The 19147-nt window shown below is 38.1% G+C and overlaps 2 protein-coding genes across 15 annotated transcripts in view; both read right to left on the minus strand.

Moving 5' to 3' along the window:
* Window positions 1–2326: 2326 nt before the first annotated feature.
* Window positions 2327–19147, minus strand: part of R3hdm1 (R3H domain containing 1) — a 174547-nt gene continuing 157726 nt past the window's right edge. For all 14 annotated transcript variants that reach the window (XM_046463695.2, XM_058585380.1, XM_058585382.1 and 11 more), the window contains 6 exons: window positions 15219–15322; window positions 12662–12834; window positions 8203–8347; window positions 5111–5193; window positions 4603–4687; window positions 2327–3659 (listed from right to left, as the gene is read on the minus strand). In XM_046463695.2, coding sequence (XP_046319651.1) covers window positions 3304–3659; window positions 4603–4687; window positions 5111–5193; window positions 8203–8347; window positions 12662–12834; window positions 15219–15322 — 946 coding nt within the window. In that variant the 3' untranslated portion in view covers window positions 2327–3303. The remainder of the gene's footprint in view (window positions 3660–4602; window positions 4688–5110; window positions 5194–8202; window positions 8348–12661; window positions 12835–15218; window positions 15323–19147) is intronic.
* LOC124106134 (RNA-binding protein with serine-rich domain 1) lies at window positions 10395–12246 on the minus strand. Its single transcript, XM_058585385.1, has one exon. It carries the CDS (start codon window positions 12092–12094, stop codon window positions 11177–11179), a length of 918 nt encoding a protein of 305 aa, XP_058441368.1. The 5' UTR covers window positions 12095–12246; the 3' UTR covers window positions 10395–11176.

Here is a 19147-nt window from a genome sequence, read left to right on the forward strand (position 1 = left end):
TGTCTCGAACGTGCGGGATAGTCAACAACACGTACAAATAAATAAGTGAAATAAAGGTACTGTGCCCAACTACAACTAAAAAATAAATATCTTTAAAAAAATCATATTTGACAAAAAAGAACAGGGCAGGGGCTGGGTTGTGGCTCCCGTTGACCACTTGCCTTGCATGTGTGAGGCACTGGGTTCAATTCTAAGCACCACATATAAATAAATTAATAAAATAAAGGTTCATCAACATCTAAAAAAAAATAAATAAATAAAAGGAAAAAAGAACAGGGCAACATTCAGACCCAGCTATGTGCACATATTTTTATAAGGTGGGACTGGCAGTTTCACTAATATTACCATGTGATTGTCAGAGAATAGTTTGACCTTTTTATTCTAGTTTCTTACCTATTTCCTTTGCAGTGTACTAACTCCTTCAGGGTAAACCAAAGGTCTAAAGCCAAAGCCCGGGTTGACTAGGATTCCTACTGTAGTAAAGAGAATATTCAGGGCTGGGGTTGTGGCTCAGTTGTAGAGTGCCTGCCTGGCATGTGTGAGGCACTGGGTTTGATCCTCAGCACCACATAAAAATAAATAAAATAAATGTATTGTGTCCATCTACCCGCCCCCCCAAAAAAAAAAAATTCAGAGAAATTATTTGCAACAAACCCTGAGGTTGTAGCTTACCTTCATCTCTAGGTAAGAGACTGATTTCCTCTTAGCTGCCAGCTTTTTGATGAAAGCCTGATTTCTTCCATGAAAATCTCTTAAGTATGTTACATTACAACTATGTTACATAGTTGTAATGTTATATTTCTTTGAGACATATGATGAATTTGTCTCTCCCTTACTTCACATGGGCAAGGACTTAAGTGGCTTACCATTACTCTAAGCCTAAAATGTTGTAAACTTTTTAAAAAATTTGCACTCTACCATTGAGGTATATCCCCAGCCCAAAAAACTTCTCATAAGGACTATAAGGCTTCTGGATCTGTGCTATTTGTTCAATCTCATCTCCAAGGAATTTTAAGACATAAAAATCTAGTTGAATTTAAGAAATATTTATGAATTCTACTTTGATCCATGTTCTCCTCTATGTGTCATTCCATTTCCTTGTAAACCTTGATGCAAAACTATAAAAATCAGTAGTAGTCTTGTTGGCAACATCTCTGCTGATAACTAATAGCTTATTAATATTTTGAATTTCTAACTGAAGATCATTGAGCATTTACTTTCAAGAAAAAAAGGTTTCATTTCTCCACTAATAGCATTATTTTTCTTTTTAAATTTATTTATTTATTTTAAATTTATTTTTTATTGTGGGTGAACACAATACCTTTATTATTTTATTTTTATGAGGTGCTGAGGATCGAACCCAGTGCCTCACACACACTAGGTGAGCACTCTACCCCTAAGCAACAACCCCAGCTCTATTTTTCTTTTTTTAGATGGAGTCTTGCTATGTGGCCCACAGTTGTAATCATCCCCCTCAACCTCCTAAGGACTATAGGAGTGTGCCACTGAACCTGGTTGATATATTTCTTCATACTGGCCCAAATTTGGGAGGTTTTAAAAATTTTTTGTTGAGATAGTGTCTCTCTCTGTTTCCCACACTGGACTGAACTTAGGTGATCCTCCTGCCTCAGCTTCCTGAGTAGCTGGGACTAAGAATGTAACACCACACCCAGTTTGTAATGATTTTTGAATTTAATTAAAAAAGATTTCACTAGGCCTTAGAAGTGTTTTCATAATTCCTCACTCATTCTCTTTCTCTTTGATAGGGCTTGTTATTCTGAAAAGATTCTAAGGAAGCTCCAACTTCTGATCTTGAGAGTACAATAGTCATAAGTGGGATGTGCCAGTCTGAGGGGGAGCCCTGGCATTCACTGGGGTCCTGAGGGGACTTTGTCAATGCTCTAAAGTGAGTGACACTTAATATCTTCAGTTTCACAGTAAATTCTTGGTATGGTATAGGAGCAAATCCAGCTGCAGAAAACTTGAAGCTGGCAAACCCCACCTTGCGGATATTCCAGTTGTGTGACTGACTATGCTTGACTGACCAATAGAGAAAAACATCTGTGAAGCATTTGAGCTAAACTAGACAATTGTGTGTAAAATATACGCTAAAAACAAATTATCTGGGGCTGGGGTTGTGGCTCAGAGGTAGAGCGCTTGCCTAGCATGTGCAAGGCCCTGGGTTCGATCCTCAACACCATATAAAAATAAAATAAAGATATTGGGTCCAACTACCACTAAAAAAATTATTTATATAACCAAACATAATGTTCTATTTTCAGTTGCCTGATTATGTTTTTAATTTAAAAGAAAGACAAAGTGGGCCTATCTTTGTAAACATTTATTCTCTTGAACTGAAAAAGGCTTGCATCAGCACACATTGTACAGCCTTGCAAATTACACAGAAATTAAAAAGAAGGTTCCTTGTTCATAAGTGCAATGAATCTTTATGTCCAGTTATCTGCTGCAAACAATGAAAAATTTTGAACCACTCAAGTTTCCAGCACTCATCAAATGTATTTCCTTAGGTGACAAAAAAATCCACGAGGAGGGGAATGCAGATAAGTGGCATTTAGTTATTGGAGTGACACTTATAAAAGAAAGTGGAAATATTTTCCTGCCTAAGATGATTCCTATTCCCCTTTGAATCTAAGTGGTTTGCTTTAGAGGCATCAAGAACATAATTTACTTTACACTTAACATTCATACTATCTAAGTGAATAAGGAAGGGACCCTATAGGAGAATTCTGTATTTTATGGAAAATGTTTCTGTGTTTAGAGATTCAGGGGAAGAGAAATCTATTTGTGGGCTCTCTTTAGCACCCTCAGGCCCCCAAAGGGATAGTACATGGTTTTGGCTTGGTTCTTCCATTCCTGCATTCTTTTTCCCCCAAATTCTTAGTTGGGTCATACTGTGCTGGTTGTAAAAAGAAATACAGGTTGCAACTGGTTATAATCATTTTGAATAATAATTTGCTGTACAATAGAGCTTTGGATCTGATACAAGAATTCAGAAATATAAAACAAAATAACTATAAAAGTTAGGAGGCATTTGACAGCATTTCCTTAGAAAAGCTGCTAACTCTGTATCATTCCGGTGTGGATTCCTATAGTCAGTAGGGAAAATGTGTCTTTCTCCCCCTCCCATTTGCTGGAACACTGGCCTTTCTTCAAAAGCTATAACACCATGACCACACATCCTAGGAGACTCTAAAAAATGTTAACAGAAGCTCCAAATACCAAGCCAATCAGATATGTGAGAGGGAAGGGGAATCATGGAGGTGAAAGGTCCAAAGGTGGCTGTTACTGAGAACTTGCCCTTTCCAAAATGTGAAAGTCATAATGCTTCTTGCTTGTTCTCAGCTTAAACTTGTTAACTGAATTAATTTGTTTCTTCAATGCATTCTGTGCAGCTGAAATGGAGGGAAACGTGGCTAAGACGGTGTATGTAGAGGCCAAGTCACTGGGTTTAGAGCACTCAGGGTTGACAGTGCTGTCCCCGCTGCCACAACAAAGGGGGTGATGACGTGGCTGGGACTGAGGGTCCCGGAGCCATCGAATCTTGGCGCCAATTTTAAAGAGTTCTCCAAAAAGCTTCTCAGCTTCCATGCGAGTTATTCCATCGGGTAGCTCAGTAATTTCTAAGACCTTCCCAACAACTAGAATGGAAAAGGTAGAATTAATATATCCCTGTTACCAAAAAAGTTAGATAAAAAGTACTGCAGACCCAAAGACAACATAGGTAATGAAGAAAATTTTCTGAAACTATTCAAAATCACAAAATTATAATTGACATGATATTCCTTCATTTATTTACTTATTTTTTGGTATAGGGGATTTAATACAGAGGCACTCTATCCCTGATCTACACTCCCAGCCCCTTTTCATTTTTCAGTTTGAGACAGGGTCTTGCTAAGTTGTCCAGGCTGGCCTTGAACTCACGATCCTCCTGCCTTAGCCTCCAAAGTCTCTGGGATTACAGGCATGCACCATAATTATGGCTATTATACCATTATGGCTATGGCCATCTTTTAAATCATTCCTATTCACCACTTAGGCCAGGGGTATGGAGCTAATAGTGCTAAGCTGCTGATCTCAAAGTCCTCACTGATAGTTTCACAAGTACATGCAACACTTTTCTAAATCAGGTAATATCAGGCAAATCTTTTATTGAATTTCATGTTTCCATTGTAAAATAAAGATAACCCTTGCCCTAACCAACCCAGGCTGTTGAGTAGAAGATTAAAGTATAAATGTGAAAGCACTACACCACAGAAAAGCCTAAATGGTTCATTCAGACAACCCCTTTCTCAAACAACACAGAGGCTGCTGAACTCTACCTGCTTCTCTTAGACTCCTCTTCTCTCTGTTGCCCCTTCATTGCTCCTAAACCCACCTGCACTTTACTATACATATTCTCCCATCTAAAATGAAGCAGAGTTAAAAGAACATATTCAAGAATCCTAACTTGGAGATTGCATAATTTCCTGGGACATTTTCTATGGGATTATAGGAAAAAGAAAGCCCATTTCTGTGGTGTGATATATTTTAAAACTGTCACCAATCTGTAGACACACATTCACTTGCCCCTCAGGGACATACCTGCTTCTCCTGCTCCAAGGTCTGTGGATGCAGCTTTCTTAGCTTGTCTCCTTCCTCGGTTTCCATGCCTGCTGCCAGACTGACCCTGGAAGCCCACAAATAGTTGAGAAATAAGTTTAATAATGCTGAAAAATGTGTTTGTAGTGCTTAAAAACTTAGCACGTAAGTTTTAGGGTTTAGTAAACTTGGTTAGGGTTTAGTATTCCTGCAGAAATAAATCAATCCAAGGCTCTCTGGATCCTGCTCCGCAGCAATGGTATATGATTGCTCACTTGCTGACTCTTTCATAAGCAAAGGTGCCCCAACCCTTAGCCACCTGGCCCCTTCTTTGGGTGGTACTAGTGAGCCACTGCTCAGCCAAGTACCACTGCCTTCTCTTGCTTTTGCTCTCAGAGCAAAAGACATGCAGCTCTTCTTAGGCAGTACCAACAGGTGGGTTCAGTGCCCCATATCTGACAAAGGAATATGGGATTCTGTGACAAAAAGGTTATAGAGCTGCCTTTCATACCTGTTGGTTTGGAATGTGCCCATGCAGAACAGTAGGAGGGTTATATTGCAGAGGTTGGCCGAGTAATGGATACCTGGCATCTCCTGAAAGTCAAAAACATTTTTACAGTTTTCTCTCAGTTATAATGCACTTCTCAGTTTCCTTTTCTCCCCCTCCCCACCAGAATTTTAGAAATTGTTCAAAAAACAAGATACAGAGGGGAAACATATTTGATAGAGTAAAGCTGGGGCAAACTTCTAAAAGGATTATGATTAATAACAGTAGTTATGCTGGGCGTGGTGGCACATGACTGTAATCCCAGCAGCTTGGGAGGCTGAGGCAAGAGGATTGTGGGTTCAAAGCCAGCTTCAGCAATAGCAAGGTGCTAAGCAACTCAGTGAGACCCTGTCTCTAAATAAAATACAAAATAGGGGTGGGGATGTGGCTCAGAGGTTGAGTGCCTCTAAGTTACAACCCCAGTACTCTCCCACTGCAAAAAGAAAAGAAAAGAAAAGAAAAATAACAGTGCTGATGAAGGATGAGTGGTAGGAACTGGGTGGCAGGAACAGATGGGAGAGAAACTTCTCTATATACTTTAAAACTATTTGTTGTTATTTGAACCATGTCAGTGTATTATCCAATCAAAAAAGTAAGTAAAATTTTAATAAAATTTAAATAAATTTTCAGGAGATAGCTTCATAACACAGAAAATCAAGGCATAGATTTCTTGCCACTCCATGGGCTCCTTTAGTTGAACAGGCAGGTCAAGATTGTTGGGTAGCTCCTGAAAAAGACACACCCATGACATACTCTAAACTCTTGCTGAAGGGCAGGTATAACAAGGGACTAGCACTGAGATCAGAGATGCAATGTTAAATTTTGGAGATGCATAAAAAAATAACTATGAAGAAGTCATAATTGAGTGTTACAATAATGAAATTGAACAATAAGGCTCAAAATTTAAAACAGAATAGAGAGAAAGATGCTTAAAAATTCTGGTACCTCCTAAATAAAGATACCCAAGATTTAGTCACATGTAGCAATATTCTTTTCAAATATGTTAAGTTGTGGTCAGCAATAAACAGAGACTCTTTCTTACAAGGTGGGTGAGGCAGTCCTCTGGGGTATTCATACTAGATCATGTATACCACCATATATGCAGAAATGCACTTAGGCCATTCATACCAGACTATATGACACATACCATTTCATCTTTTTTTAATGATAAGCCTTCTTTTTCTAGAATATTAAAGTAGAATTTTGTAGAAAATTCGGGAATAGAGAATTACAAAGGAGAAAATAAAAGTGTGTGGCTCATTTTACATGCAAGTACATTTTATAATTCTTTAAAAAAACTGAGCTAATTAACATGCAAAATGCACATTTTAATTATTAAATTAGGTAAATTCTAACAATTGTACAAGTCTGTGTAACTGCCTGGCATGGTGGCGCACACATGTAATCAGCAACTTGGGAGGCTGAACTAGGAGGATCACAATTTCAAGGTTGGTCTCAGCAACTAAGACCTTCAGAAACTCAGGGGGACCTTGTCTCAAAATAAAAAATAAAATAGGGTTATGGGATATGGCTCAGTGGTAAAGCACCCTAGGTTAGATCGCCAGTACCAAAAAAAATCTATGTAACCATGATTCCAAAAAGATACAAGGACATTCCTATTTTCCAAAGAGTTTTCTCTAGTTCCTTTTTGGTAAATTCTCCTTATCCTTTCCTCCTTGGAATTCAACTCAGGGGCGCTATACCACTGGGCCTACATCCCCAGCCCATTTTAATTTTTATTTTGAGACAAGGTCTTGCTAAGTTGCTGAGCCTGGCCTCAAACTTGAGATTCTCCTCCTTTAGCTTCCAGAGTCACTGGGATTAGAGGTGTGTGCCACTGTGCCTGGCTCATTCTTGTTTCAATATTTATTTCCCTAATGACGAACCACGTTGAGTACCTTTTCAAGGGCCTAACAAACATGCGTATACGTTTTTTGAAATGTCCATGTTGCTTTTTAAAATCACTTAATATATTGTGAGTAGTTCTTTTTATTTTAAATATTTTATTTTTTAGTTATAGGTAGGCACAATATCTTTTTTATTCCTTTATTTTTATGTGGTGCTGAAGATCGAACCCAGGACCTCACGCATGCTAGGTGAGCGCTTTACCACTGAGCCCCAGCCCCAGCCCAGTAGTTCTCCTTTAAATGATTCTTTAAACCATGAATTTGACAGTTGTACAGTATTTCTTTTTTTTAAATTTTAACATTTTTTATTTTTTTTAGTTTTCGGCGGACACAACATCTTTGTTTGTATGTGGTGCTGAGGACTGAACCCGGGCCGCACGCATGCCAGGCGAGCGTGCTACTGCTTGAGCCACATCCCCAGCCCTGTACAGTATTTCTTGTACAGCTATATTATAACTTATTCCTCACTGTTGAAAATTTAGGTTGTTTTTTTAACTTTTCTGCTATAGGAAAAATGCTTTTGTAAGTAAATCATTGTGTGCATTAATCTTTTTTTAAAAAATATTTATGGCATGCCTGTAATTCCAGTGGCTTGGGAGGCTGAGACAGGAGGACTTCGAGTTCAAAGCCAGCCTCAAAAGCTAAGCAACTCAGTGAGATGCAGTCTCTAAATAAAATACAAAATAGGGCTGGGAATGTGACTCAGTGGTTGAGTGCCCCTGAGTTCAATCCCTGGTACTCAAAGGCAAACAAAAATGTTTGCTGAATACATTTTTGAATTAAAAAAAAATTTTTTTGGGGGGTGGTGTTGGGGATTGAACCCAGAGGCCTGAGACCCTCCATTACTTATTTAATTTTTATTTTGAGATAGGGTCTCCCTAAGTTGCTGAGGCTAGCCTTGAGTTTACGACCCTCCTGAATCAAGTTGCTGGGATTATAGGAGTACACTATCATGCCTGGCTGTGAAAGTATTTAGCAGCAAAAACAAGGCTAGAAGAGTGTCTGGTAATAAGCAGATTTGCCTGAGGGAAGGTGAAAATGCAGTTTTGTGGGAAACAGAAAAGTAACAGTATCAAGATAAATTACCAAATGATTGGGATTGTATGCCTAAAATTCTCTGAAGCTGTGATTAGTTTCTGATGCACTTACCCTGCCCAGGGACAAAAGGTCTAGAAAACTGGGGCATGATGGAAAGTGGTGGTCCAGAGGGACGTATGGTTTTCAGGGTGGACAGCTGAGCTGGTGCTGGCGACTGAGCTGGTGAAATAATGGGACTGCTGAGTTGAGGGCTGTGCTGTAATTACAGTACATAGAGAAAACAGGTCAGCATTACTGGGGCACGCTTTTTGCAAATTTCCTTTTGGACAAAATTTCTTCTTCCTCTTGAGTATAAATATGTACTTGTTTTAAAAAACCCAAACATATCTTCCTATTCCCAAAGATCAACATGAGTAACAGACCATTTCTATACATATGCATTCATATATCCATTTTTTACCAAAATGGGAACAGATTCAATTTTATTTTTGAAATTTGCTTTTATACGTTGGCAATAATATTGTTGATATTTTTGCAAGCAAGAATATATATATACTTATCCCAATCTTTCTTTCCCCCATTAAAAAGTTTAACCTCTCATAAAGAATTCCCAGATTTCCTAAATGATGCTAAAAATGTATTGCATTTGTTTTCTTTCTCCCTGTAAAAATATTCATGAGTCACTTAACAATGAGGATTATCCTGAAAAATGTGTTATCTGGTGATTGTACTGTTGTGTGAACATCCTAAGAGTTTGCTAAGATAGCTAAAATGTCACTAGGTGATTGAAATTTTTCAGTTCCATAGTAATTTTTTTTTTTTTTTTTTTTTTTTTTTGCTATGCTGGGGATTGAACCTAGGGCCTTGTGTATGCTAGGCAAATGCTCTACCATTGAGTTACATTTGTAACTCAAAACTTTTTAATGTATTTATTGTTTTGGCAGTGTAGGATGAAGCCCAGGGACTCAAATATGCTAGGCAAGTGTTTTATGCCATATCCTTTTCCATTATAATATAATATGACCAATGTCATATATGCAGCATGTTGTTGACTAAAACATTGTTATGTGGCACATGACTCTATGTGTGTGTATATAGCATATGATATATATGTGTATATATATCCCCCCCATATACATATATATATTTCTGAGAACAATTCGAGTTGGATACTTGGATACTCTCTCTTTTGCTGAAATAATTAGTGTCTATTTCCTAAAAACAAGGACATTTTCTTATATAATCACAGTAGAATCAACAAAACCAGGAAATTAACAATATCTTTTTTATGTTCCAAACCTTGAAGCCTAATCCTGTATCCTCAAGACCCATTTTATACTTCCTCTGCACAAATCTTGGCAACCATTATTTTTCTGAGGAGCTCTGGTTCTTTTAGTAGACAATGGCGTTTTGTTTTTTTAAATTTTGTTTTTTAGTTGTTGATATAACTCTATTTTAATTTATTTATATGTGGTGCTGAGAATCCAACCCAGTGCCTCACACATGCTAGGCAAGCACTCTATCACTGAGCTACAACTCCAGCCCCCAACAATGGCATTTTTTAAAAAAATATTTTTAGTTGTAGATGGACACAATACCTTTATTTATTTAGTTTTATGTAGTGCTGAGGATCAAACCCAGGGCCTCTTGTACATGGCTAGGCAAGTGCTCCACCACTGAGCTACAACCCCAGCCTGATAATGGCATTTTAAAACTACCATCTGGGTAGTAGATATAATCTTATTCTTTTCAGTAAATACACTTAAGGGTATTTTTCTACAAGGCCTGGCTCTGGTTCAAATTTTTTGATAAAACTATTTCAGTGGTGATGATGTTATGTATTTCCTCTTACACAACATCAAAAGGTAAATAATGTGTGGCTGATCCACTTTTAGTAATGCTATAAATGATCAGTGAGTATAATTGATCAGTAGGTTCAATGTTGTTTGCCTAATTCATCTACTTTAAAGTCTTCCATGAACTTTCTACCTAAAAATGATTTTAATATTGGCTAATGATTTTTTCCTGATTCATTATTTTTTATTTGTTCTAATTAGTTATACATGATAGCAGAATGCATTTGAGTCATTATCCACAAATGGAGCACAACTTTTCATTTCTCTTCTTGTACATGATATAGAGTCACACCACAGGTGCAGTCATTCATACATGTATCTAGGGTAATGATGTTCGCCTCATTCCACCAGCTTTCCTACCTGATCCATTATTTTGATAGGGTTCTAAAATGTCAATTTTTCTGCTTCTACCATTGTTTTTGTACTTATTTTTTTTTTTTTTTTGCATTCTAATCCTAGGTTTATTCAATTCGTTTTCATCACTCTACACAACAAAGTACAAACACAACCTTATCTAAAATGCTACAAAGTTACAAAACTCAAAAACAAATTTTATAGTACTGACTGTACAATGAGGGAAAAAAAAAAAAAGCAATATACACGTTGCCAAGGTATCCTGCAAGACCACCACCAATGGCAGTCAGAACAGGGGGCTCTGTAATGACCTTGCAGAGCTGGCTCTCAACTTGCTCACCAATTTGAGAGTAAGGGATATGTGGGGCAGAGGGGTGGAGACGAGATGGAAAGCCAGAACCATGTACAGCAATTAACAGGTGGGGGGACAACCCTAGAGGTTGGAAGAGAATTCAAGTGTGTGTGGGGGAGGCCAGGCCTAACAGGAATGGCAGGTTGGTCCCCTGCAGACATAGCACAGCATCAGCAAGGGCACTAACCAGGTTTGCCAGACTAGCTCAGGTCATCTCTGAAAAAGCTGAGCCACACTGCCACCTGGAAACTTGCTGATCCCTGCTGGCTCTGCCACTGAACAGACTTAGGAACAGGAATGGGTGAGCTCTCTAGCCAGAAAACTGCAGGGCCCCTCAATGGACATAGCCCTGAACCATGAGCACTTCTGCAGTCAGAATCTGCCTGCAGAGGAAAGGCCTCAACTGCTGCTTTTGAAGCCTGCCAAGTGAGGGAGTCTTTTCTGCTGACCCTCCTTCAGCTAGAAAAGTGACACAACTGAGCTGGGTGGAATATAAGGTATAGATGAGCTTCGGTGGCCCTATTTATCGGGAGGAATTTGAACTGGAGCGGCTTCTGTGGCGGCGGCGGCCTGGAGAGCGGGACCGCCTGCGCATGGGGGACCTGCGTCTTGGAGAGCGTGACCTCCTCCTCATCCGTGGGGGTGACCTACGCCACATGGGAGGTGGCGGCAGCATTCTCCTGGGAGGGCTGAATCGCCTGGGGGGTGGCCTAGGCCAGGGGGCCAACACAGCAGTAGCAGTAATCTCCTGGCCATCAATTTGTCCTCCATCCATGTGCTTCAGTGCCTTCTCAGCTTCATCTGGATTCTCAAACTCCACATATGCATAACCTTTGGATAGATGAGGATGCATCCTTTCCACAGGCATGTCAATCATTTTAATTTTTCCATAGGTAGAAAATATCTCCATGATGTGATCCTTGGTCACATTCCTGGTGAGTCTTCCAATATGCACTTTGGTAGGTTTAGGGGAAGGGCTCCGCCTTTTCCTTTCCTTTTCATCTCTTTTAGGTGGCTTAGATTTGGAGCGGGAGCGCCGCCTGTTGTCGTGTCTGCGCCGAGAAGGGCTGGGAGATCCAGAGGAACTGCTGGAACTGGAGCTGCGGGATGTACTAGAGCTTCCCGAGCGGCTGGATGCAGAGGAAGAGCTGGAGCCACTACTTGAGCCTGTGCTGGTACTGGATCCTGAGCTGGAGGTGGAACTGGACCGAGACCTGGTACTACTGCTTCCACTGGAAGCACTGCGCCTCTTCCGAGTCTTATCCCTGCCACGGTCCTTCTCGCTTGACTCCTTGGTGGTCCCTTTGTCTTTAGAGCGATCCTTGGACTTCTCATCAGAGCGGTCCTTGCGTTTGGTAGGAGAAGGAGCCCTAGTGCTGGACTTTTTATTATTTTCTTTGACTCCTAGCAAGCTCTTCTTTTTCACTCCTGATAAATCCATTCTCCCCTTGAGGTGTTCAAAGCAGGAATGGCGGCCTCACTTATCTGAACTCTCACTTCTAACTTGAGTCTGAGAAACGATCCCTAATCGATTGCAATTTACGCCAAAGAGCAGCATCTTCCCGCCGCCGCCACCTCCTTCTGCTCTCCTCAGCCGCTCTGTTTTTGTACTTATTAACTAGATTCTTCTGTGAAGAATGTTTCTTCATTGACTATTTGGTTACACTAAAATATAGCTCAAGGGGGAATGGTAGGGTAAGTGCTCATTTTTTTTTCTTTAGAAAACTTTAGATCTAATTTATTTTATTTTTTTCCTGAGCTGGGTGGGCTTCATGCATACTAGGTAAATTCTCTACTACTGAGCTACACCCCCAGGTCCTTCTGATTTTTTAAACTTTATCCAGAAATTGGCAAATACTATTTGAATACTGAAATAAATGTCTGGATGCAGAAAATGTTCAAAATTCTCTGTCTGAAAGAATTCCAGATTCAGTGTCAAGGCACAAGTTGATCTTACATGATTAAAAAAAGCAAAGTTTCAAAGTGATAATGAACAAAAGCATCTTACCTGGACAATATTGTCTACATTGCTAAATTCCACACACTTCTGCCCTCTCTGGTGGTCACAGTAATATTTATTTTGTTTCCACTGGGGAGGAGAGTGGGCACGAGATTGGGGATTGTTTGGTACGCTGAGCTGCATCATCACCATTCCTCCACCAGGTGGTGGTGGTGGCATGGCTGAAAATTAAAATTAGGACACTACAATCAGTATATTAGCTGGTATCTCTGATCATTAGGATAACAGCAATGATTTCACATTTCTGAAAATAATTTTATTATTAGATATGCAAGCCAAATTAAAGGCTTGTAGCTATGCTACAAGCATTATGTGTTTCAAAAGACATTAAAATGAACACTTTAGGGCTACACAACTCACTTAACCTAAAAATAAAGGCCTATATTACTTAGGAGAGCCTAATTACCCCAACAGGATCTTACGTACAGTACTACAACATACATGATCTACAAAAGTCGCTAATTTTTCAAATAAATTAAAAAATAGGCATTCTAAATGAAAAACTTTGCAAAAATTTAATACTCTTAAGAAACATGGACAATAAAGCATTATCTGTATAGAGAATGAATTAGCAGAAAAAGTTTGGGACATGAGGTCAGAGAGCACAATTTTAGTACTCTGAAATATCCTTGGACTTCAAGAAAATTATTTCATCTCTTCTCTCACCTGAGAAAGGAGGCTAGGAAGGCTTCCCTGGATGACTTCATAGAGTTGTGAGGATAATGTGTGTGTTAAAACATTTTGCTAACTGTACATTAGAGATAATTGGATTATTATATCTGTATCTCCCTAACTTTTTTAAAGATTTTTTTTTTAGGTGTTGATAGACCTTTATTTTATTTATTTATATGTGTTGCTGAGAATTGAACCCAATGCCTCACACATAAAAAGCAAGTGCACTACCGCTGAGCAGAGCCCTAGCCCTGTATCTCCCTATCTTGATTTATGTCTCTAGTGGACAGGTACTGCAGCACAACTGGTATCAAGCAAGTACTTCACCTGATGCTGACCATAGATTTGTGAGTTAGAATTTCATGTCCTGACACCAGAACATTAGTTTGTACTGTTGTGACCATAAAGATGATTTCCAGTTCCCTAGATATAGAACTAACTTGACTGTCTAAACAACTAGGGGAAAGGTTGCCTCCTTCGAGACATCTCAAGGTTTTCCTCGGTCAAAGTGGTTTATGCCAGACATAGCCACTATTAATCATTTACTGATGATCAATATTTATTGCTTATCTGTTTTTCAGAAGCTTATATTTGTCAATAAATCATTACATAAAATCCAATATAAAGATCTGTTTAAGTTTCCCTAGAAGCAAGAAAAAATTTTCTCAAAGACTGGGAAAAGCCCTTGTAAAAAGGTGTTTTTTTTTTTTTTTGAGTTGAACTTTAAGGATGATTCTCAGTTAAAAAAAAAATTGCTGTGAAAGATTCAGGAATAAATTATATTGTACTTTTGTGTGTGTGGTGCTAAGTATTCAACCCAGAGTTTTAAGCATTCCAGGCAAATGCTCTACCATTGAGCTATATCTCCAACTCTCAAACTTTAAGGATAAGAAAGACTCGGGCAAGCAGAGAAATATGGTGAATGGGCAACAGGGCAGAATGACGAACAGGTGCAAAAGTACGTTTAGCAAGAAAACAAAGTTTTGTATGACTTGAATGTATATGTATAAGTAGGAGGCTTGTTTGAAAAGGAGTTTACATTGGGAATCCACTCAGGTTTTTTGTTCAGAGGATGGCATGAAGAGATTTCTGTTTCAAGACAATCATTTTTGAAATTCCTGGTATGTGTTTTGGGGAGGAGGAAAACTTGGGAGTGAGGAAAATATAAAGTAAATAAAACACGTAAGAAATTACTGCAAATAAGATATGGGGGATGGGGAGAACAAACAGACCACTTAGCAGTAGTGGGGAAGGAGAGAAGGTATCAGGTTTGAGGAAATAATGACTTAATGGGCTGGGGATACAGTTCAGTGGTAGAGCATTTGTCTAGTATGTGCAAAGACCTGAGTACCATGTCAATATAGCAAAAAAAGAAAAGGACAGAAGACAGTAGAAAAAAGTTAATTATGATTCTGAAATTTCTGTTTGGTCACTAGTTGGAGGGTGAGGTAAAGTATGTAAAAAGAGGAAAATACTGAGTCTAATGTGTCTTTGACATACCTGGGTAGGATGTTCAGTAGGCAGCTGGCTACATGATCTTAGCAGAAATAAGATTTGTGAATTGTCAGCAAAAAGCAGACATCTTTAAGTCTCAGGGCTGGTTAGATTATCTAAGGAGACTTGGAAAGTAATGAGAAGAGGGCCTAGGAAAGGACCCTGGAGAATGTCAATCAGGATAGCAGAGTGATAGCAGGGGTCATAAAGGAAGGCGTGGAATGCATGCCATAAGTTTGATTCAGCATGGCACTCAAACATCCAGACTATATCCAAGCACAAGTTGAGAACATTTTTGTAGAAATACCAAAGGACATTAATTGAACTATTTCTCAAATAGACAAACTATTACCTGCTTTTTTCAGTAATCTATTCATACCTGCACACTGGTGGCCTTGAAGCTGCTGGGAACTGCATGGTGAAGTAGTTTGAGGAAACTGTACTTGTTCTGATCCTGGATGTTGTAAGTAGCCTACTGAAGAGCTAGGGATGGGGGGAGAACCAAACACAAAAACAAAACACAATGACAAGATGATGACTGAAGAGTCTTTGAATAAACAATCCAACTAAAAATATTTTCAAATTGGTAGGTAATAAGTCAAACCCAATTTTAATATTTTCTCTGTAAATTATAATTACTTTTTTGAATAAATATTACTGTATGCTTATGGCACTGATTTAAAAATATCCAACTCCTAAATCTATTACTCTTATAGCTTTATAAAAATTATTCTAAATATCTTTTGTATTGTTCAAATAATTATTTTAAAAATAGTAAACTTTATTAATAAACTTTAAAAAATAATGCATTTGGATCTCACTGAGCTACTTAAAAGAGAATATGCAATTTGACACTATTCAGACTCAAAAAGTTATTTTATTTCTTGGAAAATGAACTAAGAATAAAGGAGGCAATAGAACATGTTCTAATGTATTCTAACATAAATACTAAAAATAATAAAATGCAATTAGTATAAAACCATTAAATTTGGCTATATTTTTGAACAGCCAGTCTTTGAGACTCAAATAAATAAGGTTTGTCATAATATGTCTCTATACAGTTTCCTCTTTTCAGCAAATTCTTTCAGGATAGTAATTTAAAGTTATAGAATAGTATAAAATTTGCAAATTATCAGGAAATTTAATTTATATCTAAATCCCCATTAGCTGTATCTTTTTTTCAGTCTTCTCTTTTTACTAAGGGAGTTTTTATTTAATAAAGCAGCATATCTTTTCTTTTGCAGTACTAGCGACTGAATCTAGGTGCATTTTATCATTAAGTCATATTCCCAGTCCTTTTTATTTTTTTGAGACTAGGTTTTGGGGCTGGGGATGTGGCTCAAGCGGTAGCGCGCTCGCCTGGTGTGTGTGCGGCCCGGGTTCCATCCTCAGCACCACATACAAACAAAGATGTTGTGTCCGCCGAAAAAAAAAAAAAAAAAAGAGACTAGGTTTTACTAAGTTGCTGGGATTAGAGATGGGTGCCACCATGCCTGGCAAAAACATTATTTCTTAACCAACTGAAATATTTTTTGTACTTGTATCTCATGTAATTGAATTAAAAATTCTATTTTAGATCCCTCTATGAATGAAATACACAGAATATAGGGAGACATTTCAAATGACACCATGATGAAGCAACCAGTCAGATTGAGGTTATGGAAACTCTAAGACAAATGTTTAAGAACACAAGCAATACTTAAGGGATATGTTTGATTTAAATAAGATTAACTGCAAAATGTTTTAGGATGTATCATAGTATATTTAGGGATACCTATACTGAAATACTATGAATGAAATAATAGGATACTTGGAATTTATTTCACAATAATATGGGAGGGAGAGGTAAAGATGTAAATAAAAATAGATTAGTCATTAGTTGATAACTGTTGAAACTGTTAGCGGCTGGGGGGGGGGGTGGTCAGTACACTTTCATTCTTTTTTGTTTATTTATTTAGGTGGTACTGGGGATTGAACCAGGACCTCACACATACTAGCCAAGTGCTCTACACTCAGCTGTATCCCCGTTGACTTTCCAACCCCTATTCATATTTATATATGTTTAAAAACGTCCAGAGGTTAAGGGGTATAGCTTAGTGGTAAATCATATGCTTAACATTTCTGAGGCCCTATTTCAATCCCTAGCACCATACATAAAATAAAGTCCATAATAAAAGATTAACAAAGAATTGTGTAATTCAGGCCAGGTGGACAATTCCCCAATTAATATGAATTAAAAAATTTTGCTTGGAGCTGGGGTTGTGGCTCAGCAGTACAGCGTTCACCTAGCACATGTGAGGCCCTAGGTTCAATCCTCAGCACCATATAAAAGTAAATAAATAAAATAAAGGTATTGTGTCCAACTACAACTAAAAAATAAAATTTTTAAAAAATTTTTGCTTCTTTTTTTTTGTTAAAGTGAGAATCGCTCAGTACAGTTCAATAAAAGAGAAAAAGAAAGGAATGTAAAGGGAGAATTTTATACAAAGTGATTTGGGTACTGAATATGAAAACAATATTTTCTGAATTTGGTAATATTATGATTGGAATATATGAGTATTAGCTACCAATGGAAATAATACAGCTTGAGAGTCTGAGAATGTGCTCATATTGAGGAAAACAGACAGTTCTCACTGGGTAAAAGGTGTTTTTTAGTTGTTTTTTTTTCCAAACCATGTAAACAGCTCTCTTGGGCCAGTGCAGAGCCCCTTACTCTGATTTTGTTCACTAGGCACATGCTAATATGGCTTACTAAAGTTCTGAGACATATGGGGTGACAGGAAAACACCCAGAAAAGGGAAGAGAATATTCAGGTCACCGAGGTGAACAATATAATCCATATTACTAAATTATAGACTACTATTTCAGTTTAGTGCTTCAGTAGGTTTTCATTTTAGTTAGTGTAAAACGTTTTTTTCTGTATGTGTGTGTGTGTGTGCAAAATTATCCTTAAGTAAATGAGTACAAATCAGGTTTCAGAATTATAAAATTGAGTTCCAGGTCCCTACTAATCTCCCCCAAGAACAATTCAAAGCAAACAGAGTAGGCAATGAGCCACAGTTTTAAATCACTTAAATATTCTAGAAAAGAAAATAGCATAGGGCTGGGGATGTGGATCAAGTGGTAGTGCGCTCGCCTGGCATGCGTGCGGCCCGGGTTCGATCCTCAGCACCACATACAAACAAAGATGTTGTGTCCACTGAAAAACTAAAAAAAAAAAAAAATAAAATAAAATAAAAAAAGAAAATAGCATAGAACACTGGGTTTGATCCTCAGCACCATATAAATGAATAAAATAAAGTTATGGTGTCCACATACAATTAAAAAAAAAAAAAAAAGAGTGCTTAGCATGCATGAGGCTCTGGGTTCAATTTCCAGCAATCCTCCCTTAAATAAAAAGGAGCTTTGAACTTTTTCAGTATTTAAACAAGTACTTGCATGAGACCCAAAAGAGTCTATGTTACACATTTTATGGAAATATGTCTTTGGCTTGAGAAACTGGAGGGCAGGTATCATCAAACAAAATCAACCATAATGATGTCTCTGGTGCTCCTGGAGAATGAGTGATTTTGAGAAGGGCCATATTCTGACAGCCCACTAGGACGAACCAGCCTTCATTGGCAGCTGCATTAGTGGCCCTGTTGGATATCACTTTAGTGGCTCACTGAAGTGGTAGAAGATATCTGCCAAACAATAATTTTAGTTTTAGTACAGTTGATATCCTATGTTGCTCTTTTGGGCAATAGTTTAGTCTTTTCTAACTCTGTTCCTAGACTGACATCATAAAACTGTATTGACATAAAGAACCATGCTCACCTGTCTATGTAACACAGCTAAAGAACACTTGTCTTATTCCTCTGATTGCTTCATCTCATTTTAGAAATAACAATTTTAAAAAAGAAGCCAGAATAATATCATTTCATACTTTCTTTTTTTAAAAATATTTATTTATTTTTTTTAGTTCTCGGCAGACACAACATCTTTGTATGTGGTGCTGAGGATCGAACCCGGGCCGCACACATGCCAGGCGAGCACGCTACCGCTTGAGCCACATCCCCAGCCCCATACTTTCTTAATATAAATTTCACCTATTGTAGAATAAGTGATATGACAATATGAGGAGTTCTGCTGACTTGTACCCCAGTGAAACCATGAAATTGGCAAACAAACAAACAAGATAGTCTTCCTTCTTTTTTCCTTAGTCTTTCTTTCTTTCTTTTTGGTAGGATTGGGGATCGAACCTAGGTGCGCTCTACAACAATTTCCACATTCCTATCCTTTTTTAGTTTGCTAAGGCTGGCCTGTCCT

This window comes from Marmota monax, unplaced genomic scaffold, assembly GCF_021218885.2.
Source record: "Marmota monax isolate L192 unplaced genomic scaffold, Marmota_monax_Labrador192_F-V1.1 WCK01_AAM20220418_F8-fsc00034, whole genome shotgun sequence".
Classification (NCBI taxonomy): Eukaryota; Metazoa; Chordata; class Mammalia; order Rodentia; family Sciuridae; genus Marmota; species Marmota monax.